The 24,939-nt window shown below is 49.2% G+C and overlaps 8 protein-coding genes across 8 annotated transcripts; 5 read left to right on the plus strand and 3 right to left on the minus strand.

Annotated features, from left to right (window-relative positions):
- Window positions 1-59: 59 nt before the first annotated feature.
- On the plus strand, window positions 60-2,814 carry N7510_003480 (uncharacterized protein; the record flags this gene model as incomplete). The annotated part of the gene is made up of 7 exons (XM_056975406.1): window positions 60-79; window positions 131-159; window positions 218-412; window positions 481-994; window positions 1,047-1,696; window positions 1,752-2,548; window positions 2,671-2,814. The coding sequence occupies 7 exons, from the start codon at window positions 60-62 to the stop codon at window positions 2,812-2,814; spliced, it is 2,349 nt and encodes a 782-aa protein (XP_056835362.1).
- A 1,116-nt stretch (window positions 2,815-3,930) lies between these two features.
- N7510_003481 (uncharacterized protein) lies at window positions 3,931-4,209 on the minus strand (the record flags this gene model as incomplete). Its single annotated transcript, XM_056975407.1, has 1 exon — window positions 3,931-4,209. One exon carries the CDS (start codon window positions 4,207-4,209, stop codon window positions 3,931-3,933), a length of 279 nt encoding a protein of 92 aa, XP_056835363.1.
- Window positions 4,210-5,871: 1,662 nt separating this feature from the next.
- N7510_003482 (uncharacterized protein) lies at window positions 5,872-10,570 on the plus strand (the record flags this gene model as incomplete). The annotated part of the gene is made up of 7 exons (XM_056975408.1): window positions 5,872-5,930; window positions 5,979-6,100; window positions 6,148-7,541; window positions 7,593-8,492; window positions 8,553-8,977; window positions 9,042-9,678; window positions 9,737-10,570. 7 exons carry the CDS (start codon window positions 5,872-5,874, stop codon window positions 10,568-10,570), a joined length of 4,371 nt encoding a protein of 1,456 aa, XP_056835364.1.
- A 386-nt stretch (window positions 10,571-10,956) lies between these two features.
- Window positions 10,957-11,508, minus strand: N7510_003483 (gamma-glutamylcyclotransferase family protein; the record flags this gene model as incomplete). The annotated part of the gene is made up of 1 exon (XM_056975409.1): window positions 10,957-11,508. One exon carries the CDS (start codon window positions 11,506-11,508, stop codon window positions 10,957-10,959), a length of 552 nt encoding a protein of 183 aa, XP_056835365.1.
- An 801-nt stretch (window positions 11,509-12,309) lies between these two features.
- N7510_003484 (Amino acid transporter) lies at window positions 12,310-14,245 on the plus strand (the record flags this gene model as incomplete). Its single annotated transcript, XM_056975410.1, has 5 exons — window positions 12,310-12,481; window positions 12,555-12,625; window positions 12,686-12,813; window positions 12,874-13,055; window positions 13,119-14,245. The coding sequence occupies 5 exons, from the start codon at window positions 12,310-12,312 to the stop codon at window positions 14,243-14,245; spliced, it is 1,680 nt and encodes a 559-aa protein (XP_056835366.1).
- A 2,092-nt stretch (window positions 14,246-16,337) lies between these two features.
- Window positions 16,338-17,897, plus strand: gprM (the record flags this gene model as incomplete). Its single annotated transcript, XM_056975411.1, has 2 exons — window positions 16,338-16,509; window positions 16,561-17,897. 2 exons carry the CDS (start codon window positions 16,338-16,340, stop codon window positions 17,895-17,897), a joined length of 1,509 nt encoding a protein of 502 aa, XP_056835367.1.
- Window positions 17,898-18,902: 1,005 nt separating this feature from the next.
- N7510_003486 (uncharacterized protein) lies at window positions 18,903-19,946 on the minus strand (the record flags this gene model as incomplete). The annotated part of the gene is made up of 3 exons (XM_056975412.1): window positions 18,903-19,025; window positions 19,360-19,797; window positions 19,845-19,946. 3 exons carry the CDS (start codon window positions 19,944-19,946, stop codon window positions 18,903-18,905), a joined length of 663 nt encoding a protein of 220 aa, XP_056835368.1.
- Window positions 19,947-22,902: 2,956 nt separating this feature from the next.
- Window positions 22,903-24,839, plus strand: N7510_003487 (glycosyltransferase family 2 protein; the record flags this gene model as incomplete). The annotated part of the gene is made up of 3 exons (XM_056975413.1): window positions 22,903-23,085; window positions 23,149-24,280; window positions 24,334-24,839. The coding sequence occupies 3 exons, from the start codon at window positions 22,903-22,905 to the stop codon at window positions 24,837-24,839; spliced, it is 1,821 nt and encodes a 606-aa protein (XP_056835369.1).
- Window positions 24,840-24,939: the final 100 nt, after the last annotated feature.

Below are 24,939 nucleotides of genomic sequence, written 5' to 3' on the forward strand. Positions count from 1 at the left end.
CGGACACCAGCCTCTGATCATCTCAGATGCTGCTGCTTGGCTTTTGTTCGTGACCCGGCATGCGATCCCGAACTGGCTGGTGAGTGCATCTCGTGTCTGGTTGCGACTAACTAACCGCCTCATCCTCTAGTTTGACGTGCCGGACTCGGAAGCTGAAATGTAAGCCGATCCCCGCCTCGCACATCGCTCCGACAGAAGCTGACAGACTTCATCTTAGGTGACGAGCAAAAACCCCAGTGCTCCCAATGCGCCAAAGGCACGCGCGAATGCCGGTGGGGTGAGGGCGTCGTGTTCCGTCACCAACAGAATGCCTCGATGAACGATGGTAGCGGGGACGGAAATCTCAAGGGCTTCTACTCGTACAAGAACACCTTCGACAAGGACAGCGTGTGGCTCAGTATTCCCAAAGATGGTATGTTTTCTTCTCTTCACATTAGTTAGTGGGCTGGCGCTGACCGGGTTCCCTTTTTGGCGATCTAGTCATCTTCGTCGACAACTCCGATCCCTACGCAGATGACCTCGAGGTCTCGCTCGCAGAATCAGGACAGAGCCACCGCCGATGGGGCAGCGCCACGACGGATTCCCGACCGTCAGACGCAGAAACACATGGCCTGGAAGCCCTGTCCGCGGCGGTCGCGAGCCATGACCACCGATTTCCGTATTCGCCATTAGACCACCACTCCGTCTCGGCGGATAGCCCGTCGTATCATTCTCCGAATCAGACCCGAGCCATGCCTCCGCCGGCTTCGCCGTCCATCTCGCTTCCCTCCAACAGCAGTAATACCAATCATAATAGCAACAGTAAACTCAACTTCCTGCTCAATCCATCCCATTCCATGTCGCCGCCGATGGATCCGAGTATTGCTGATCGCGCAAGTTCCACCTTGCCATCGCGACCGGTGGCAACGACACGGGGCATTGCCGAGAGTAACGGAGAGTCGGATTTCGAGGTGGCCTTCTTGCTGCGGCATTATAGTGAAGTGCCGGGGTTATGGTACTTTCTTCTCTTTTCTGTCTGGTTGACACCATAGCTGACCCTCTTGCAGGATGGATTTGTTCGACCTAGGAACGTATTTCGCATCATACGTGCCCGCGAGAGCGCAGTCCAACCCTTTGCTCAAGTACGCGGCCTGCGCATACGCGGCGAAACAACTGGGCCGAGTCAAAGGCGCCAAAACTGCCATGGGTGGTGTATGCTCACGGCAAGCCACGATGGAAGTGTGGCCGGAGAAGCACGAGGACTGGATCTGGTGCGGGGCCAAGTACTATGAAAAGGCCATTCAACTATTGATGAAAGAGTTGCAACCAGACACGGAGGGTCCGCCGCCGTTAAGCACACCCGAGGCCTTTGGGCAATGGCAGGCAGCTGAACTTTGTGGAAATCCAGAAAACCCGCGGAAGCGCAGAAGACGCGTCTCGAATAGTCGGCTTTCTCATGGGGTTCATTCAGATGAGATCCTGGCTGCCACGGCAATCTTGTCGGTATATGAGTTTCTGGATGCAACTGGTCCGGCGTGGAATCGGCATTTGAGTGGCGTCAAGTCGTTGTTAGATGTCGCCGAAGTAGGCATGATGCCTCTTGAACAACTCGCGTCGCCGGGAGATCAGTCGTATCAGCCGCAAAAGAAGTCAGGGCTTTCCAAGGCGAGGAAAGCGACGTTCTGGAATTTTGCGAGACAGGATTATTTGGCTGCCTGTGAGTTTCCCTTGGGGTGGTGCTTCTTAATATGAACGCTGACGGGGGGTTGCAGTTATCAATGAGAGCCGTACGAGACTAAATCCGGATGATCTCCTATTGTGGACCGAAGCCGGACTGCATATCGACGGCATGGGCTTTATCTGTCCAAGCAACACCAATGCAACAGGATACCCCGAAGGCGACGACGTCATGAAAGAGGACTTGATCTGCAACGCGCTCATCTGGATCGGGTCCAAGATAGTCAACTTCATCAGCGCGGGCGACAGCATGTTGAATGGCCAGTCCTCCCAGTCCGGTCCCCTCGGAGTCTCACAGCAAGTCCTCCTTGAGCGATGGTACCGCCTAGAAAATGAGCTGGACAACTGGTACAACGGCCTCCCCGCAACATTCCAACCCAGCGCAAGAGTCGACCCCACGCGGGTTGCGCAACTCAAGCCCTCCGAGGAACTAGAAGATCAAGCCACGCTCCAGGAAATATGGTTCAGTCTGGCCATGTGTGCATCAAGCATGCAGCATTACCACATGGCGCGGATTCTGCTCCTGATCAATAAACCGCACGAATCCACCAGCCGCAGATCGACCATCACAAACAGACTCAATTCGTACCGCTCCATCGAAAACGAGATCCGTTTTCATAGTCGTGAGATTCTGGGGATTGCCCTTGCTCGCCCAGAGGGCAGCGTGCGCATTAACTCGCTGCAACCTCTCTTCGTGGCGGGTCAGTGCCTGACAGATCCGCGCGAGCGGAGGATGACCATCCGGCTGTTACGGGCTATCGACGCTGATCTGGGCTGGGCAACTGAGTACCGTGTCAAGCAGCTGCTCAAGGAATGGGGGTGGAACGAGGGGGTATCTCATTTGCCCGAGACATGAGCGGCGTTGTTTGTCGTCGAATTAAGAAAAACACTCGAGAGTGTTCTCCTTCTGGAGACGAAGAGACAGAACAAACCACACAAATCGGACCATTCCAGAAGCTTTGTTTGGATCAAGCCTGTGACGAACTCTCGCTGGCGAAAACCCCGTCCTTCGCCTACCAGCGACTGCAAAGCCGTGAAGGCTTTGCTAGCAAATCGAGGAAAGGGACCAAAGAGCACAAGCTTCTTGCCAAGATCTGACATGGTCCACTGCGCTCGAAACACGGTGGCGAAGGACTGAAGGTTAACTCTGAAACCGGACATCGTCGCGCTGAGAAGCGAAAGCCGTCTCTTTCAAGTTTATCCATCTTGACCAACACAAACGCCGACTCCTATCCCGCCCCTCCTCAGATTGCGCCGAGTACGCCATTTAGATGATCCCCATTTCCATGAGATCGTCGCACTTACACGCAACCCCGGGGGGACCCCGATCCTGTCTCGCGTAGACGATGAGACTTGGCAGCTGCTGTGATTTGAACAACGCAGTGTGTGTATGAATAAGACAATGCTTCGCACTGGGTTGGAACATGTTGGTAACAACAACGAAAGACAACGACGCGACGATCCCACTTGTACAGATAGTTAATTCAATTCAATCATATACCCAGCTAGATTGCAGTGGGAGGGTCAGGGCAGGGGAATGGCGTCTATGAAATATTTAGAGCCCCCCAGCATCATGAAATTGAACATCATACCTACTACTTAAGTTAGCCTTGCCTTCGATCATTTTCTCTGGTGGGTACCATGATCGGGTTACCTCCTCTTTCTGTTATCCCGAATCCACTTTCGGGTTGGTTTTGGCAGCGTGGCGAACTTGCTGTAGGTGGTGGAGTTATGCACTAGTGTCCATAGTCTGCTTTCTATTTTGTTTCTCTTGTTTTGCTTATCCTCCTGCAGGTTCTCACTTTCTATACATCTGTCGTGCTGATATTGCCTTCGGACTTGCGGTGGAAGGTTAACCGACGGCATTCTTCTTTCCCTTAATTCCTCTTCTCTCTGCCTATCCCTGGCCCCTTTCCACGATAAGAAGAGAGCGTTAAACGGGATTAACTTTTTTTAATGCATCTCTCTCTGTCGATGTCGATCAATCGCTCCGCCATGTTTCATGGAGAGCAAGTATGGCGAACACCTGCGGCGGGGTGGCTTCCCAAGCACACGGTGGGTTACCTTCGTCACCCACTCGCTGTCTTCCTTTGGGGGTGTGATGTCAGTTCACGATGGATAACGTGCTCGGCTGGTAGATCATTTACTGATATGTACAGGGGTCCACTGCCGGACCCAGCTCCACATGAAGCTACAGATATGGGCTCGTTCATCTTAGCTGCTATTATGTACGCCGTGCGGCTCTTTGAAAGATGTAATGTGATGAGCGCTGGAATGTCCTGCTTCGATTTTCAGCGGTTTAGAATAGGTGCGGTGATTCTTGGACCAGCTTTTCTTGCCGAATATGAATGCGGACCCGAGTTTCCCTGTTGAACTCGAGCTGGAGCCGCAGCCGAAGTATGAGCAGATCGGCCATCTCTGGATGACCTGGACCTGCGCGATATCATGAACGGTACTGCGTGCACCGAGTTCTGAGTTGCAAACCCATGCCATGGACACAGACAACCCGGTCGTTGCCAGATCATGCAAAATTTCTTGCTTGATTGGCTCAAAGCAAAGCAGGCCAAGTTCAATGCCGTACAAGATCTCATCAGAATCAGGTGTTTGCCGCTGAGAGTTGCTTAGACACCTTAATCGTCATGGAACTGGCCGACTCGAGCCTGTGCTGCTCGACCTTCCTCTTTGCACATAGCAACTTTGAACAGGCAAGTTGAATTCCTTTACATCCATCTTTATGCTCATCTCCACAAACGTTGTTTGGAACGCTCCATGCCGACTTGAACGTGCACTGTTTAAAGTCTTCTCTTTGCTTATCCTTGCCCACTCGTGGATGCGCAAGCCGAATCCGGCTTCCATTGTTCATCCCGATATGCATCAGCCCATTCGGCTTAGCCTCGACTTCTTCATTATCTGATTCATCTTGATATCCTTTCTCTTTCATACTCGCACTCATCTTTGTATCGAACCTTTCCTCGAACTGATCGTTGGGGTTACCCAGTCGTATGCTTCGAAGTTCCTTTACCGTCATCATCTCCATTCATCCTTTTTCTTCTGGTTCCATTTCTCATTGTGCACATCCCTCTCCTGGCACCCGCCCTTTATTTCAGTTCAACCCGAGATCCGCTCACAACATCCCTTTCTGATCTTGATCTCTGTACATTTGCATCACTTCTCGCACCCCCAATCCTCGTATCTCCGACCCTTTACCCTTTTTCATTATTCTTCCACTCAGCCATATCCTCATACTGACACTCGACCTTCCATTCAGCTCGACATCCACTACCCCAATCAATCTTTCTCTTCCAGTCTGTAAGGTATACCTATCCTTTACCTTTCTCTTTTAACTTATCCAAGTCATTCAGCTCAAAATCCCCTTCACCATCATCCTCTACATATGTCTTTCTTCGTCTCCTGATAATCATCTTTCACCTCAGCTCAACACCCGTCATCGTACTCACTCAAACTGGTCTCGAGCTCTCTGTATGTTTGCATCAGTCCTCAAGACCCAATCTTCATCCTTCCAGTCCCTCTCATATACCTGCACTCAGCCATATCCCCGTACTAACACTCAGTTTTCAATTCAGCTCGATCTTCATCATCCCAATCAACCTCCTTCATCCCCCTGTGAGTTGAACCTAACCTTTACCCTTGTCTTTTTACTTGTTCTCTCTCCTCTCTTCCCTCTATCCGCATCCAAAATCAGCCCTATCCCAAGTTCCCTAAGAACGACTGCACCCGAATCATTATCCATCCCTGATCAAAACCTGATATCTTGACAGTGACAAGAACAGACAATACCGTCACCTCGCTTCTTTCGGAGATCTCTACGACCTCACCCTTTTAGACTTCACTCTCTTCGGCCCACACAATTGCCAGTGACCTTCATCGCATATTTGGTAAGTATCTCCATTTCAGGTTTTGATTGTGCTTTTATCTCTATACTCCTACACCTTTTCACACTTCCCTCGATCAAACCCTGCCTTCTTCTCACGCTGCACCTTCCTTCATTTGTTTCTCATTTCTATCAGTCTCGCACTGCCTCTTCCTATGCTTATGCAAATCCTACAGGCAAAGAACTCGAGCTGAGACTTCTATCAGCAAGGCTAAATGAAAAATAAAAAATCCCAAGGTCCCACATCTGGCTCTATCATCAAGATGCCGCCCAAAATCAAAAAAGAAAACGCGAGGCGACTGTTAGCGCCAGGCCCCGAAAGGTAAGAGATGAATTTTTATTCACCCTTTTCAATCCTAATGCAGTATAGGTTCGACGCGGCGCGAAAAAGCCTGGGAAGAAACAGCTCCATGAAGAACCGGGCGATCCAGAATCCTGTGATACCTTCCTACAATGCAAGGGCAATGAGCAGAAAACTGCCGCATATTTGGGGTTCTATTATACCACGGATCTGAGATTTTTTGCTATTTCTTGGCCAGTCCTAAAGGCATACGTTCATGCCCACGATTTCATGTCTTCTGAGAAGAGACAAGAATACCCGAAACGACAGGTCCTCGAAGTGATCAAACTGGACGAAACCAGGATCTCAAAGGCAGATCCTGCAAAAGATTGGGATTACAACGAAGAAGGTGAGACAGAAGAGCGTCAGAAACAGATGAAAACACGACATCTCGCATACCATCTGTTGAATCTGGAAGGAGATGTGCAGGAGTATCGGAACAACACGCTTCAACACAACAAAGATCTGGATGCTGAATATAGGACCAAATTCAACGCTCTGGGCGAACCTCAGGTGCCTTATGAAGAATTTGAAATTCGCAAACCTCCAGAGCTTTTTCGTTATTCGGAAAAAGAAAGTCGGCTAGAGAGTATTAATCGGTGCTACGCACTGCTGCAATACTTGAAGCACAGCGTGACCCATCCCCATATTTGGGATGGAAGAATGAAGTCTCTCGAATCCATTCGAGAAGGCGTTCATGTGCACATCAGCCATGTTCCCGGATGGATGCAAGTTGAAGAGGATGAGACTGGATTGCCGTTTCCTCCTGACGATGTCTCTGATGATGAGGTTGATAACAAGCCTCTCTCAGTCAGAGTCTTTTGGTATCAAGATAAAATGCTTCCCGGACATGAAGGCCTGGAAGAAGCAATCCTGAACGGCAAATCACGCGATTTTAAGATACCATCATCTGATCAATCCCTTTCCAAGGACCCTAGGCTCTGCAAGTCTGGCGGGGTGTTTAGGGACATGATTCGCAAGATGTTCAACTGTCAAGAATTGCGTCTGGACATTCGAGACCTCGAACTGCGGTATACATCGGCAACAAACGAATGTGGAGCCTCGAAAGATCTCCTAAGTTGTGAATGGGAGGAATGCAAAGCCGTCTTTGCGAGTGACGAGAATACCGACTTCGTCATCAAATTGGTGCTTTATGCAGTCGAAGACCCCAGCGCAGACATTCTTGAAAGCGACAACTTGCAGCCAGAGTTGGAGATGATGGCCAATGACGATGGAAACGCCGGTGAGATATCCCAACCAGGTCCTGAGAAGGCCAATGCCTACTCACTCCGTGGAATCTTTGGATCAAGGAGCTTTGCGGGCCTCCATGGCACTGGCGGGGCGCCAAAGCCGCGCAAGTTCAGCAAAAGAGAACAGTCTCTGAAATATTACGGCGGGTTTAATGTGGCCTCTGAATCTGGTCGCACAGGCTGGCAAAAGTCCATGCTGCATGATGTGGCAAGGATGGTTCCGCCTCATTGCGTCAAGCGTGACAAGCCACCGCATGACTTTACGTCCGCTGAAAAAGCAGCAGCCACAGAAGCTGAGTATCAGGCAGAGCGTCTGAGGGCCGAGGATCATAGCGAGCCTAAGGTAAATTTACTAGAGCCTGACTGCCAGTTTCACCACTGATTTCATCTCTAGAGCAAGAAGAACGTTGACTACTATACTCAACAAAAAGCGTTCTCGGGCACGGAAAACCGGGTTGGACCTCCCGTTGATTTGTGCTTGGATCTCCTGCTCTGTGAATTGGAGGGCGATCGATACCGAGCGACTTTGTTCCAGGAATTTACTCACAACATCACATTCTATCACTATCAGATCTCTGGCGCGGTCGGACTTATCCTCAAGCAATATGGCGAGATAGACGCAAACAAGCTCATCGGCAGTGCGGGACTCGACTCAAATGACCCTCGTGCTGAGAAAGTCAAACTTGCAGCCAAGAAGCTAACTGATCTCCAAACCCATTGCGTTATCTTAGCCGACGAGACCGGGTTTGGAAAGACAATAACATGTCTTCTTATGCTTCTGATGCGCACTATGCCTACCGAGATCATGAAGCCAACACTGCTTGTAGTTCCCGCCACTGTCATTGGCCAGTGGCTGACTGAAATTCGTGGACATTGGCCTTGCTTCCGTCCGATTCTCTCCTACAACGATAGCGAATGGGAAGACGCTCTTGGGCTTGACTCTATTCCAGCGCAGGCAATGCGTGACCCAGAACACAACCTACCTCCTAGCTTGAACTGGCTCTTTGATGAGGATAACCTCGAGGCTTCGAAAGCAATTGTTGTTACCACCTACAACACCCACCTTCGTCGATCCCTGTACCGGGAGAGAAACGATTGTATAGACGAAGGAACCACTGGCCAGCCCCGATCAGCCGAGAACCAAACACGCTGTCAAGGGAAATTCGGAGTTCTCATAGCCGATGAGGCGCAGCGCTTCAAAAACAAAGCCTCAGCAACCTGGGCTATGCTCTTTGCTCACCGGTTTGAGAAGGTTGTGGCTGTGACAGCTACACCAATGTTCAACTCAATCAAGGTAAGATCTTGGCCTTACGGGTTTCATCTGGATATTTTCACTACTCATACTTTTATATAGGATATTCTCGGCTTTATTGAGCACTTTTGGCAGCTTGTCGAGCCAGAGTTGGAATTTCGGAAGACCCAAGACGACTGGAGAGAAGATGAGCTTCCTAACGGAAAGCAGTCCCCCAGCATGAAGATGGAGAGATTTGCTGGACTTGAGCGCTTGGATCCAAGACGTCTCAAACTCCTAAACCCAAAACTAATTCATCGCGTTTTGAGAAGTGAGAGCGACCAGCACAAACGGGTAGCTGAATATCTTGGGCTGCTGTTTGACTTGGTTATGATTCAACGTGGTCATGCCTCTGTGCTTCCTCAAGAGTCTGGCAAAGGGATCTCGTTCAAGGATATGGTCCCAAAATTGGAGTGGAGCACGGCGGACGTGAAGCTTTTGCCTCATGAAATACAGGAGCATCAAGTCTTTCATCGGTTGGCTGCAAGGTCAGTCTGTTATTATGGAGAATTTCAGGTTTGATCTAAGTTCTCGCTGACCCTTGATATGTAGCCTCTATACTTCGGAATTTGTCAAGCGGAGCCGCGCCAATTTAATCTACGCTCTGCGTCAGTTTAGTATCCTCAGCTTTTCAATCATAGGCGCTAGACTCAACCGGCTCATGGAGGCAACTAAAGGTGACACCTATGTACGCCAGCTTGCTCATTGGCGTGTGCAACACAAGGCGGGCGAATTCGTTCACAGAATGACACGCAGAAAGGGTGAAATAGGCAGAATCAAGGTTGCCCGGGACCTCATCAGGTATCTTGCACACGGATCTCCAGCAATTCGCTTGGTTTGCAAGCAGATACTCGAGATCAAAGCAGTGGAGGCTCTGGGAAAACATCTTCGCGGATATCAGAAGCTTCTCATTGGAGAATCTCATCCATTCAACGCGTGGTTTTTGGAGGCGTTTCTACGAGAAATGTTGATCGATGCTCGGGTCTTCCATTCACGTCTGGACAACTCGGATAGAGCAAAATTGGTCAAGGAGTTCAATGATCCTGAAAGTTCCATTCAGTGCCTTATAATGACCTATGATGTTGGGGCCATCGGGCTAAATCTTCATGAGGCTTGCAATAGGGTCGTTATCACTTCAATCGGGATCAATCGCGCCCAAGAGTCACAGCTTGCTGGTCGGATCTTACGAGTAAGTTATTCCTGTTTGAAAATTTACAGATCCTCGCATTTACTAATCTATGGTTTAGATCACATCCAAATTCCCGGCCAATGTGGTTCGGCGTATGACTCCAAACTCGCATGATCAGTTCAGAAGCGCTCGCCAGATGGAAAAGGCGTCCTTACAGTTAGCCGTGAACGCCAAAAACCCCGACATCAGCAACCTCATCGTTAAGCTCCTTAACGAACTACAACCGGAGGTTGATCGCTGCCATGCTTCACAGGAAGGCCAGAAGCTTTTCGGTAATGCCCAGGGGAGTGGTAGGCAGACAAGTGCGAAACAGCCGCCAATTAGCCAGGCTCCTGAAGAATCTTCCCCCAGCCACGAAGAAATGCAAATAGAGGTGGAGGTGGAGAGAGGGACCGGAGTCACCGACAGGCCCACTGAAGAGGTAACGGAGCCTGAAAATGCCCTCAATCAGGTCAACGAAGACGACATATGCGAGGAAGTTGACTCGAATTATGACACCGAGGATGACTACGAAGGCTATGAGCTCTCAGATGCCGATCTCGAATCACAAGTCGGTGAACCAGGAACCTCTGAGACGGATGAACTTCGTCCATACAAGGCATGCTATGATTTCGCAGAGATAAGCCAGCCGAGCGAGGAGGAAGGGTATCGCCTCGCTCTTCTTGCACTGCCGCCGAACAAGACCTGGACACTTCAAGACCTGGAAACAGAGTACTTTCTCCACATGGGTCTCCGGTTGCTGTATAACAGGATCCATGGGATCAAGCGACTGTCCCTGGGAAAGAATATCCACATTCACTACGACAATCTCCCGAACCGCCTTCTCAATAGAATCAGCAAGACACTTACAAAGACGGAAACGAAGAAAATCCAGCATCTTTTGAAAAAGTGAGAAACCTTTAGGGAACGACATGGGGGTTATGCGTGCGCCGAGAGCAATGGGTGGAGGAAATTAGGTTTGCCGGTGATCATGGACAGTCGTTGATATTGGAGAGCGGTAATTCTATGGGAAAGTGATGGATTGCGACTCCGAAAGGACAGATTGATGGGAAAGCGGAGGAAGGGAAAGTCAGAATAGCTAACTAGTTAGAAAATGGATGAAAATTGGGAGGAGAAAGAAAGACGATATGTCGTTTTGCAGTTTAAACTTCCTCTAGTATTATTGGATCATGAATCAATTGAAGGTTCAGTGAACTAATGAGCCCTGGCCGTCTTCTCTTACTTACTTTCGACGCCTCGTACATATGATATAAACTTATTCATCAAAATTTGGTAGCTTCAGGGGATATGCTCCGTAACCCACCAACTCAACTTATCCCTCGTGAATGTCTGGAAATCCCACTCCGCTTCCTCAAGTCTCTCTCTTCCCGCCACCCACACATACGCCATAGCAGAGACCTCGTTCGTGGCTTCTGCAGTATTAAATGCATGCAGCAGGCTCATATCCGCGCTGGCCTTCTCTCCAGAAGAGGCCAAACCAAGTGATTTATCTGCCGTTCGCACCAATATTCGTTCCCGCACGTACTCACTGCCCTCATAGTCATCAAGAAGACGAATATCGCTGTCTGTTAGGCCTGACACGAGAGTACCTAGAACAGACATCTGGCTATCCCCAACAGAGTCTGCATCCCCTGTTTCTGTTGCAGCTACAATCCCCGGGTATTCTTCGTCTCGTACACGATATCGTCGATATCCGTGTAGCACCGCCGGTTGGAACCTAGGCGGCGTTTTGTTGTTGGGATCAAGGTCAGAACACCCGTAGATAACGCGGTGCAGTACCTGAGGGGCCATCAATGTCCCTAGTGTCAGGAGTGTTAGTCTTAGGGGCATGCACTTTAGGTGGAGAGCTGGCTGAAAGTACCATAACAAAATAAGACGTGGTCGCCCATGTTTATTAGGTATCTCAAGGGTAATTTTGAGTCTGTTATTTTCCGTATCTAAGGTCTGGCAGAGATATTTATGCCGGGCGAATGAATTCCATCCATCCAGGTGAGACTTGAACCTGTCGGGCCGATGAAAATGTCAATCTTAGGTATGATCGGTACGGTCCGCCTTTCTGAAAAGCGATTTTGACTACTTCTGGTAACCAGGGGTCCGGTTCTTCCTTCGTTTGGTGATAGCGTCGGGATCTCTCCCCCGAAGGAATGGCCACCCCACAGTGGGTTAAATTTCAGGGTACACCTCCCTAAATAAGGAATTTAAGCGCGGATTGATTCCTTCCAATTTGCCTAGAAATTGTGAAAGAAGCAACTTGTCGGTCACAGGGAGATGTCTTGAGAAGCATAGATGTCTAACCAAAGTACACTGAATGACTATGGGTATTGAAAGTCTTTTGTGGATATACAATCAGAGGGTGGTTGTGTGCGAGAGATCATTGGGGAGTTAGTTCCCTTGATTTTGTGGGGGTGGGTTATATACCCCGCAAAATCGGTAAACATTCCGCTGGTCGTCTTAAGACAGTAACTAACCGGTCGCCAAAATGGCAGTGAAGGCTGGTGCTTCGGTTAGATCTGCCGAGGGAAGCATATAAAGTACAAGCCCATAGCTATGCCCTTGCTAGTTATCCACACTGTGGTTGGGATTCTGTCGACTTCATCTCCAAAACGAATTCTACCCTTAAAGAAGCCGGATATGATTGCTTCCGAAGGGCAGGATGGCGACCAAATTGGAGACGTGGTCGCACCAGCCGCTAATTTGAATAACACGGCTGCATCCTATGATGAAGCAGCTGATAAGGAGCTCGGCCAACCCCCGGCCTTAAAACGCGAGCTTCAGAGTCGCCATATGCAGATGATTGCCATTGGTTAGTAGCCCGAGGGAGAGAAGCGAGAGAAAAATGCAGCTTTGAGCGATTATGGACTAATCAATCTACAAAGGTGGTGCCATCGGAGCTGGTCTGTTCGTGGGAACTGGAGGTGCGCTCCAAGAGGGAGGGCCTGGAGCCCTAGTGAGTTGTATTGCGGTTTGACCTGTAGTGCCTGGAGTACTAATTATTCCGTCTCAAAAGCTCATCGCATACATGATTGTTGGTGTTATGGTTCTGTTTACCGTCCAAGCCCTCGGGGAACTTGCGGTGCTCTATCCAGTAAATGGAGCTTTTTTCGACTACTGCGTCCGGTTCATCTCTCCTGCATGGTTAGGCTCTCGTCATTACTCGATGTGAAGGGACGAGATTCACTGATTCCTAGATAACAGGGGATTTGCAATGGGCTGGGATTACGCCATCGGCTGGCTCGTTATCCTCCCATTCGAGCTAACAGCTGCGAGTATCACTATCCGGTTCTGGCGGGATGACCTGAATATGGGTATATGGGTAGCGGTCTTCCTGGCAGTACTATCTGTCATCCAAATATTTGGTATCCGCGGCTACGGAGAAGGTAATATGGATTGATCTCTTTATGCTATTTCAACGTGCCAGTCGATGCTAACGGTGGCATTAGTTGAATTTATCCTTGGTATCATCAAGGTCACAGCAATTATTGGATTTATAATACTCGGAATTGTGATTGATTGTGGCGGGGCCCCGAAGGGTGGTTATATTGGAGCTCACTACTGGCATAATCCCGGCGCATTCACCTCTTTCACCGGTTTCTGCTCTGTCTTTGTCACGGCTGCTGTTTCCTTTACTGGTACTGAATTGACGGGGTTGGCTGCTGCTGAGTCCAGAAACCCTGGCAAGGCTATCCCTAAGGCGACTAAGCAAGTTTTCTGGCGGATTACGATCTTTTATCTCTTGGCAACCTTTATAGTAGGACTTATTGTGCCATATGATTCTAAATGGCTTCTAGGTTCTAATGGCGCTAACACTAAGGCGTCACCCTTTGTTGTGTCTATTCAGAACGCTGGTATCTCGGGGTTGCCCTCGGTGATGAACGCAGTCATCACAATTTCTGTTATCAGCGTCGCCAACTCCGCAACATTTGCGTCGAGTCGGACATTACAGGCTCTAGCAGAGCAGAGAATGGCCCCTCAGATATTTGCTTATATTGACAAGGCTGGGCGGCCCCTCTACTGTGTTCTGCTACAGATTGCGTTTGGCTTCCTGGCGTTTATTAACGAGGCATCATCAACGGGAAATGCCATTTTCGACTGGCTCCTAGCCCTGTCAGGGGTGTCGCAGTTCATGCTCTGGGGCAGTATCTGCCTCGCTCATATCCGCTTCCGCAAAGCTTGGGCATACAATGGGCGCGACTTTAAAGAACTCGCCTACTACGCACCATTTGGTGAAATTGGCAGCTGGATCGGCCTCGGCCTCAATGTGCTATGCCTCATCGCCGAGTTATACGTGTCTGTGATATCAAAAAGTGCAATGCTCTTCTTCGAGAACTACCTCGCGTTTCCTCTCACCATCGCCCTCTTCCTAATCTGGATTGTCTACCTCAAATTTTCCAAAAACATCTCCCTCGGACTCCGAGAATTGTTCCTCTTGAAGGTGCAAGATATTGATGTTCTGAGCAATATTCGTGATGGTGCTCTTGACGTCAATCTGCAGCCTAAGGTTGAATATGACACCTGGGGAGAATGGATCAAGGCGGCGCCGACACGCATTTTGCACTCATTGTTTTGAGCACACTCTTGATTATAAAGAGACCTCTTGAAGCTGCTGTCATTAGTTCGGTTGGTAGAATGTAGAGATTAGAACTTGTGCGATATTAGGGTTCATATCCTGACTATACTAATGTATCGCTCGAATCTTCTATATCTCACCTGTCTTGGGCCGGCGGTCCCCGCAGTTATTCCATTTGTATTTCGCCTACTTCCAAGCGGTGCAGTGCATCCAGGCCTCGCGAGCATCGTGGATCTGTCTGCCAGATATTTGTGGAGAAAGCACGGTAGCACCCCAAAACCGTAGTAAAACAAACGATTTGCGATGACACTTTTCATGGTTTGGGATCCTTGCAATACCAATTACTCATTTGACCTAGACTCTTTAGTTTGAACAATCAGTTTTGCAGGACGACGCGCAAGTTCCATGGAAGATTGTGACATGTAGATCGAACGAGTTAAATGATAAATTTAGTAGATCTAGGATTCCTCAAATATATGCGTGTCTGCCGTCGGTGCTCTACATTATTCCGACACGAATCGTTTGATTCGTAGCCTAGTATTCCAAGCCCAGTCCAATACGAGTCGAAATCTTCGTTTTCAAAGGAATGGCTGTCCGCCGCGCAGTGACAAGTCGCACCGAGCAGCCCTATCAGCATGAGCAATCCACGTTCCAGCTATTTAAGCAGGCCAAATATCCCATTGGTCACATTTACAACGAATGTTGGTGGCGATCACGAGAAGAGTCGGGATAGAGACTGTGATTGGATGAATTTGGCGCGTTCAGGATCGGGCGGATCATCGAAGGATGTGCCCTGGGCACTGCATCCTTGACGAGGAACATTATTATTTGCTGCGGTGCTTGTGGGCGGAATCGATCAGTCAGGTCATATTCTGATCCTGCCCATGCACAATTCACCGGTTGTGGGCCTTTTCAGCTGTCATGTTGACCTCGCCTCATAATGTAGTTAGCCTGCGGCCGATCAAAACATCCGTCTGACTGCATTATTTGGGCTCAGGGGCAAATTCTCCGGCTGCCGCCACTAGATCGGACGTCCGTTCTGAACACAGCAAAAACCCACACGAGCTTGCAATAATCATATGTGAGACTAATGCTGTTAGGCTCCGCCGAGGATGATAGGTTCTAGACTCAGGAGATGTTTCCGTTGGACGTTAGGCCGATCCACTCGTGGCTGAGGCTAACGATGACTCGTCCCGTGTCGCACTAAGAAAACCTTTCAGTCGCTATGTACTGTGCACACATTGCCATTGTGCTCTCAGTAGGGTCGCAGTATCACGATTCATAGGCGACACGGGCGACTGTCATACAGCGTCAGGGGGATAATAGCGCGCGAGTTCCGGAAAGCAAGGGAAAAGAGAAAATAAAAAGCGGAAACAAAAAAGGGGTAGAGCAGAACAGGTACGCTATCCGCTTACCCCTTTCTCCTGAATTCGACTACGTATTGTGGAAACGTGAGGGTCCTGGATCGGCGGTCGGCAGTTTTTTTTCTGGTACGAACAGAGCCAGCATCTCTATCCGACATAGTACCACGGGGGGACGGTGGGACGGCACAAACCGCTACGGCTATTGATCCTGACCCAGCGACGATCTATGCTCGAAAAATATCCGCTGATCGTGGGCCGGTCGCTTCCACAGCGTGTGGCCTCGGTGTTTTTGTACCAACCCTAATGCTCAAGTCCTATTATCCTCACCCCTCCCCGCTAGACCCAGGGTTCCAGCACCCCTGGAGCCAAGGACTGTTCTTGAACGGAGGACCGTGCTACTAACCCATCGCCACCGCCCAATAACACGCTAGGCGTCTCCATGGCCTCGTGTATACCGTGGAGCACTCGGTGAACGGGCCCTGTCTTCATACCTACCATTCGTAGGCCGCCCGATACTAAGCCTCTACATATACTATTGCTTATCCTCCCCACTACGATTTTTCTCTTCCTCCCCTTCCCCCAGATACCACTCTGCGGGTCTCTAGATCTTTCCCTCTCTTTTCTTCTTGCCCCTCATTTTTCGTTATCCGACGCTCTTGCGTGCGGTATTTTCGCGCTGGCGCGTTTAGTCTCTGGATATGACGGATGCTTGAGCGGTTCTTGACATCATGGCGTCCCAGGCCCTCTACGGGCATTGCCCCCCTCCCTTCCTTCAAGAGACTCTTTTCCCCTCGGCCGGTGGCTTTATTGGAGGCCGTTACTGTCAACCAATCCCAATTGGCGGCAGCAATTACTCGTGTTGTCTTCCCTGTCCTCTCTCCGACTGGAGATATGGTGACGGTTAGTCCATGAGCAAGATGTGCGTGTGTGGTTAGTCTAATCAATCGATAGATGTGGTCCCAAAAGTCGAGATCGCCAGCTGGATCAGTGTCGCCATCCTGCCGCTTTGTATTTTCCTACTCATTTCCTACGCCGTCCTCTCCGCCAAATGGACGCACCGCCACTACCTAAGCATTTGCTTTACCCTGGGCATCTGCTGTATGGAGATTGCCTTTATCATTCCTCTCGGCGCCAAACCGGATCAATGCCATAACGCCATCACGCCCAATGACATGTACTCGGATCTCTCATGCGCCTTTTCTGGCTCATTTCTCTTATTCGGCGGCTGGCTGGTTATTATGTGGAGTTTTATCCGCACGGTTGCTTTTCACCTCCAGGTCTGTTGGGAAGTGGTATTGGGACCCAAATTTATGTGGGGAGCGTTCCTGTGCGGATTTGGTATTCCGGGGGCCATGATCACAGTTATGCTCATTTTGACCGGCGTGTCGTTCCGGTTCGGCGAAATTTGCCATATCAATGTGCAAAACGGCGTACAAGACTACTGGGCTCCCATCATGGCTTTTGCGGTCGCTTCCTTGGTTCTTCAAGTGACAACTATGGCGTACTGCATCCACATCTACGTTCGCTCCCTCTTCGACAACTCCAATAACAATTCAAGCACCAACAACAGCTCTGGCCTACCCTCATATAATGCTAGCGTGCGCACCGTGACAGCACGCCAGGCTTACAGACGTATTCGCCGCGTTCTACAGCTGCAGTGGCGCGGCGTTGCGCTGGTCCTGATTATCATCGGAAATGTTTTCTTCTTTGCCATTGTCTTCATCAAGCTAGACAACGCCGTTGAGCCCAACGCCACCAACTTTGCCATTGCCGAGCCCTGGCTTACATGCCTTGCCTTGTCCGGCGGCGACAAAACATTCTGCCAGAGTATGGCTTCAGAAATTGGCCCTAACGAGGCCACTTTGCTTGCAGTTGTGATTCTTCTGTCCCTAGTGGGCATCTGGAACTTCGTTCTGTACGCGCGCCCATCCATGTTCGCCGGCTGGATGGACCTATTCCGCCGCAAGTTTACCCGACGGAACGAATTCATCTCCACTGATGCTCGGAAACGCTACGAAGACTCCAAGGGGTTCGAGATGTTAACGGGCCCCGGCACAAAGACCCCTGAGACCTTCATGCGATCGCCTACCCCTCAAATGGCCAGCCGCAGTCAAATGGCCAGCCCTAGCCCAACCTTCGACAGGACTGTGCAATTCGGCCGCGGCTCAGAGGCCCGATACATACGCCCGTCTCTGAGTTTCTCTGGTCCCCGCCCGCCTAGCTCGTCACAGGGTGGCCGGGATTGGGATCCGCAGACTACATTTGCAGCAGCAGGGTATACGCATTGATCTTCCGAGTCAGTCTTGTGCATTATTTCCAGAAAAAGTCAATTTTGAAACTTTCTACGCTTGTGATCCCTCGGTGTTGCGGATTTGGTTTGGTCTTCTGGCGTGGCGTCGGATGTTCTGGAAGGATCAAAACAACAAGGGCACTACTGTAAAGTGGCGGGATGGCTTGTTTCACTTTTCTCGAAACCACCATCATTCATGACTTATTTTTCCATATTATTATTCCATAATGTCTCAATCTCTCTCATGTGAGCAGCATGTGTTACAAATAGATCCATTTTCCCTTGCAGATGCAGATCTAACAGCAGGGGCACATCGACATGCCCGTTTCTGCTAGGACTTTCCAATCCGACCACATACTTTCAATAACTGTCCCCCTCTGCCTCCCCCTTTTGAAGGCTAAGATTAGAGTGGATATGGATCGTCATGGAAGTTTTTTCTCGCTTTTAGTATGCACTTAGTAGTGTAGATCTGCTCTCGAACAATTAGGGCAGCCGACCGCGGGTGAGTTTTTCCGTCTTCTCCACAACGGTGATTCGTCCCGAAACAGACATGGGATTTTTGGGTCCAACCCGCACATGGCAGGTACGCCGTCCGCCCGGCACACTAGCATATACGCCATGGCTACAGGGATCGGGGTAGGACCCTTGCTAGTTCCGTTCTTCGGGTGTAGGCAGATGATGTGAGAACTACTGTAGGTATGGAACTGGAGGTTGAAGTTAATTAGATTGAGTTACACCACAGATAGTCGAGGGTTATGCATTTCCCTTTTGTTTTGCTACCCGATGGTGATTCTGTAGGATTATAACGATGCTGTAGTTATGTTCATTTCTACTTCGGCTTCATTCCGGTGTACCTAATATTATTGACCTTTTAAGTTCAATTTCTAGGCGAGTTCCCCGCGGTGAACTAACCATAAGTACCCTGGTTCGCGGCCGTTGACCCGGACCCGAACATGTGCGGTTTGCCAAGAACTCTCCATCTGGAGACCGATGCATCCCATGGTCAAAAGTTCGTCTTTCCCGTGTGGTTTCCCATTGTGAACACAAGGCTATCCGAGGCAGGCAGGAAGATATCATCTCGAGCATCTCCCCCAATCTGTACCCCCGGGGGCCAGTCGAGATTCTGCTGTTAGCATACATGAGGCATTATTCACCCGAGACGCTGCTAGTTAGTAGTTTAAGTGGAGAACCCGGCCTGAATAGAGTTACTCCGACTTATTGCCAGTCCGCACTAACTATAGCCTCATCCGCCCGACGTACGTAAGCCCGTGCTTTGCGGCCGTCTGGCCGAGGCACATGTGATGGACTTTTTTTCTTTCACGATAGCATGGAAACCTAACTATCATGATTAATTGTTTGGAACCTGACAAACTGATGTAAGATTATAATTGACTAAGTTACATTACAAGACAACCCCACGAATTGTTATACAACCCCTCTTCTCGGCACACAAAACGAACCAGATGCCCATCATCCATCCTAATGGGTTCTCCGATGTATGTCTCGGGTAATGGCCAGGGACACCTATCAAACACAAGCCGCAGCGCATATTTGTGCGCCTGGTCTCCGAATGACTTCACCCCACCATGGTCCTCCATAAAAGGCTTGGCGAAAGTTCCGCTCTCAATGCGGACAGTGAAGGTCCTGGGTTGGAACGCGCTCTCCTTGAAGCATGACCTACTCAGTCTGATCCGTTCAAGGGTTTTCTCGTCAAAATTCCAGCCCTCGGGACAGGGGCAGCGGCGATCTGTTAGGGTGATTTCCAGACTGATGTGGGCCAGGGTCTTGGGAGTTGCCCCCGTAGTGAGGGCCGGCTGCTCATCTAGTACTGTGGGGTTCAGAGCTTTCCAGTCAAAGCAGGCGCCTAGTGTAAATGCTGTCTCGTGGCCGTCCCATATCTGCAGGCGTTGAGCGTATGCCTTTTGCGATAAGGGGTATGACGTACCTCGCCTCTGCCGTCAGTGTAGAACTTGACGCATCGCCGGTCGCCGTCGTAGTACCATGGCTCTGCGGCCAGGATGGACTTGATGTCTTGTGGTTGCGACATGATGAGTCTGGATGGGTAACTGTCTACCTGAGGGGTTGTCCAAATAAGTGAGGAATAAGACACTGCTGAGCCTCACGATCGACACGTGGCGGAGTTACGTTGGGGGCCTAACTTTGTTTACAGCAAAGACAATATAATTAGTTAATAATAGACAACAAGGAAATAAAGGCTGTTTAAAAGATTTGACAATCAACAGTGTAACTCGTGGTCGAAATGGAATTAATAATACGTCACGTTATTGATGTCACAAATAGGGTTAGTAGTAACGTAATTGTACACCGAAAGTCACAACATACCGAAAGTCACACTTTAATCCGCTCACGCGTCTTCTCCAACAAACACCAAATTCCTCCACAACAAAAGATGCCTCAAAAAAAGGACGAAAGGCAGGTCATGTTAGCCCTTCAAGCTATGCAAAATGACCCAAAGTTAAGCGCTTGAGCGGCAGGGAGGATCTATTCTATGGACCACGAGAAGCTGAGTCGTCGCAAGCGCGGTATACAATCACGACGCGATATTCTGGCCAATTCACAAATTTTGACCGATCTAGAGGAATCAGTCCTTATTCAACATATCCTCGATTTAGCTATCAAAGGATTCCCTCCCCGAGTGTCTATTGTTAGAGATATGGCAAATCGGCTTTTCGCGACACGCGACGCGCCACGCGTCGGGATGCGTTGGGCTTCTAGGTTCATTAATCGCCGCCTAGAGCTCCGAACGCGCTTCCAACGGAGATACGACTACTAGAGAGCTAAGTGCGAAGATCCAGTGGTCATTCGTGGCTAGTTTGAGCTTGTGCGCAATACAATCGCGAAGTACGGCATTGTGGAGTCAGATATCAATAACTTTGACGAGACTAGGTTTATAATAGGCGTTATCTCTACCGCAACAGTTGTCACAAGCTCAGAGGGACGTATAAAGGCAAAAAAGCTATAGCCTAGTAATCGGGAATGGGTTACGGTAATTCAGGGCGTTAATTCCTAAGGCTGGACGGTGCCGCCATTTATCGTTGTTGCGGGCAAAAATCACCTTTCGTCTTGGTACTAAAATAGTGGTTTCCCACCTAACTAGGTAATCGCTATTACTGATAACGGCTAGACAATAAATGAGAAAGGCGTGGATTGGATTCGGTATTTCGAGAAGTATACTAGAGCCCGAGCTATAGGTTGCTATCGCCTTTAATCCTCGACGGCCATGAGAGCTACTACTCGGACGAATTTGAAGAATACTGCAAAGGAAACAACATTATCACCCTTTATATGCCTCCTCATTCGTCTCATATCCTTTAGCCACTAGATATTGGGTGTTTTAGCCTATTGAAGAAGGTATATGGCCGACACATCGAGGATATGATGCGGGCTCATATCACCTATATTACGAAGGACGACTTCTTCCCCGCCTTTCATAGCGCATTTTTTGCTACAATGACGGAAAGCAACATTCAAGGAGGTTTCTGAGGTGCTAGACTTATTCCATTTGACCCCGAAAGTGTGATTTCTATACTAGATCTTAAGTTAAAGACGCCAACACCTACAACTTCCCGCCCCCGAACCCCTGAACCCTAGGTTTCTTAGACACCTAATAATATAATCGAAGCCACTTCGCAGACTACTTTCATTAAGAATCGCATTGCCTATCATAATAATAGCTCTCCCACCTCAATTTACGAAGCTGTCGACTAGTTTGCGAAAGGGACGTCGAAGATTATGTACAAATTGGCGTTGTTATAGTCAGAGGTTTAGATCCTTTGACAAGCAAATGAAGAGCTTAGTAAACGCCGGAGGGCTAAAAAGACACGTCTACGGCAAGGTGGATCACTTAGTCAATAGGAAGCACAAGACTTGCAAGATGAGAGGGACATTATGCAGCAGATAAGGTAGGAAACGCAGGCACGTAGTGGTCGAAAACCAAGGCAAGAAACGCGCGCGCGGCGCTGTGGCAACTGCGGCGAGACTGGACATAACGCACGCACCTGTCAGATTGTAATCCAGACGTCTGAGGAAGAAGATTATTAGTAGTATCAATTGATTTTAGGCGTTGTGGTGGAATTATCGCGATATATATTATGTGAGCGGATTAAAGTGTGACTTTCGGTATGTTGTGACTTTCGGTGTACAATTACGTTATCCCTACTAACAGTATATAGAGAAGCACTTCCAACTTCCCATTCTTTTACCCCCTTCCACCCTTCATAGACAGAGCTTAAAACTACGACGACAAGATTTGAAAGATTCCAAACACAGCCGCTGTCCTCGCGGAACTGGAGAAATCTTCCTTCGATCTCGCCGGAAATGTCACACCTCGCGCCGAACCACCTAACGCTGAAGGGAGCAACGTATCTATGTGTGGAACATGAATAAATTGCGATTATAGTGGCAAAGCTACGTTAGAGAGTTGGCTATCTATCTTCAGGAAATTCACCAGATCGCGCCGATCATCAACCTTGAAACTCGCGGTGTGGATGGTCCCGGGACAAATCACAAAAGCAGAAGTAGTCTTCCAAATATAGGACCTAGATCGCAAAGACCACGGTGTAAATGACCATAGTGTATTCCTGAATAATGTAGTCCTCGACACTTTTCAAGTTTGTGGTGAGTGAATTATCTAACAGCTCAACTTGTCAACCGGGATCGAGCGGAAGAAGCTTTCGGTTCGCCCCGGCCCAAATCCATCGTGGCTGGCCTAGAGCAGTCTACCACAACGCATGATCTAAAAAAAAAAAAAAAAAAAGGCACAACTAATGATAGGAACTGAATACCCCCCTTTTTGCATGCCCCTCTTTTCCAATGAACTTTTATTCTTGATTCTACCAACAATATCCCTACTATTATGGCAAAATCGACAGGTGTTGAGAGCCAGCTGTGGGAGCAAGAGTAACTGGAGAATCCAAGACTAAGCGCTTTGCTCACTCTGTAAAACTACAGGGAGGGTTGCCAAAAACACCCCCCACTTCAAAATGCCTTTGGAACAAAGACACGATATTCGTGAACTGCCACCGGATCCGCGAATTCTCGCAGGTCAGCGTTATCGGAAGTCCCTCAACTATGTCGCGCAGTTGGCAATATGGATCGGTAATCTTTATTTCAGTGCGCGCTTGTTATTGATCTTGTTTTTTTCCCGACAAACTTGGCCCATGTGGGTAATGTTGCTAGTGGAAGCTATATTCTCTCGTGAGCTTTTTTCTCCACCATGATCTACGAAGGCTCTAATCAGATGTCTAGATTTGTCTCGAAAGGAACAACTCCTGGTTGTGGCTGCAAGCCAAGTTCCAGGTGGTGGTCCCCGCAAGAGACTGCGGCTTCAAGGCACGAAAAATCTGCCCTATGTGGATATCCTGTTACCTTGCTGCGGAGAGCCGGTCGATGTGATCATGGATACAGTGCGAGCAGCATGTACCTTGGACTACCCCGTATCTCACTTTCGAGTCTTGGTGTTAGATGATGGCGGTTCAACCGTGCTGAAGAAAGCCGTGACTACGTTGCAGTCTCAATGTCCTCATCTGTCCTATCATTCTCGCGGCAGACAGTCCGGTCTGGTGTTTGCAAAATCTGGAAATCTGAATTATGCCTTGACGACCCTGCAGCGAGAGATCCAGCCAGAGTTCTGCGCCATTCTAGATGCCGACTCTATCCCGACAAGGGATTTTCTTCGAGGAACTCTGCCCCATTTGCTTCTGAACCCTAACTCGGCGTTGGTCTCTACCCGGCAATATTTCTCCAATCTTCCCAAAGGCGACCCGCTTTCTCAAGCACGGTCTCATTTTTATACCTGCCAAAATGCAGAGCTGGATATATTGGGAAACGCCATAGATGCTGGATCCGGTGCAGTTTTCCGGCGGAAATCCATCGTCGAAGTCGGCCTCTACCCCACTTACTCTTTCTCCGAGGACTGGCAGCTCTCACTGGTGTTACATGGCATGGGACACCGCACTATGCAGGTGCAGGAGCCTTTTCAATATGGGCTTGTCCCAACTTCTCTCACTGGACATATTGCTCAAAGAAATCGCTGGTATATCGGACATGCCCAGCAATTTATGGCGGTAATTTCTCGGGAGATTCAAACTCTTCCAAAGCATTTGCAGCGGAACATTGCCCTCAATGGCGTGGGAATTATTGCAGCAGAATTAAGTTGTTTGATTGGCTTCTGTGCTGTTCCATGCCTTCTTCTTTCTGAACAACTGATCCCGGTCAGCTCTCCCTTCATGACCAAGCTCCAGTTTTTACTTGCTGTGTTACAAGTCCTCGTAACTTGGCTCTATGAATATGCTCAGGCCGCGCATACAGGCTTCCGGAGTGTGCCATTCGCTCACCTGGAGAACAAGTGGCTTGCTGGCGGTGAGTTCACAATCTCTTCTTGTAGCAATTTCCGAGGCTAATATGAATTGTAGGGAACATCTTTAGCATCCTCAAGTTCTATTTGTTAACCAGCAAACCTAAAGGCTCATTTGTGACAGGAAGCACCGCAAATTCTTGGAACCGCAACTCCTCCACCCCGCTGTACATGAAGTTACACCGGGACCTATGGCAGAACTGCATCTGGATCAATGTACTCACGGTTTTTGCAATACTTGGAGCTCTTTTCTACTCCACGACTGCAGTGGTATCTGCAAGCAACGCGGGTTTGGCCTGTCCTCTGCTCACCACTGTCACCTGGCCACCGTTGCTACAATTGTGCTACCTGGCCGTATCGAGCAACTGGGTGCCGATGGCGTACCTCCTGAATCCTCCAAAGCATTCTGATCATAACTCGGAGCCATGTCAACCGAATTCCCGGATCTTAGCCCTTGATTCTGAAAAAAGGGCTTTACCACGATTCAAGCACGATATAGGCAGGGTGGGGAGGGAGATGCTCCATCTAGGAAGCATAGTAGAAATTGGTGAAGGTGAATTGTAGGACTGTTAAGGTTAGGGCGGAATGTCTGAAAGACGAACCTAATAATGTCAATAATACAAAATCTTGGGACACCACCATGTTTCCTCTATATCTACCAGTG

Source organism: Penicillium lagena (assembly GCF_028827675.1).
Source record: "Penicillium lagena strain IBT 129212 chromosome Unknown utg000002l_segment0_segment0, whole genome shotgun sequence".
In the NCBI taxonomy this organism is placed as follows: domain Eukaryota; kingdom Fungi; phylum Ascomycota; class Eurotiomycetes; order Eurotiales; family Aspergillaceae; genus Penicillium; species Penicillium lagena.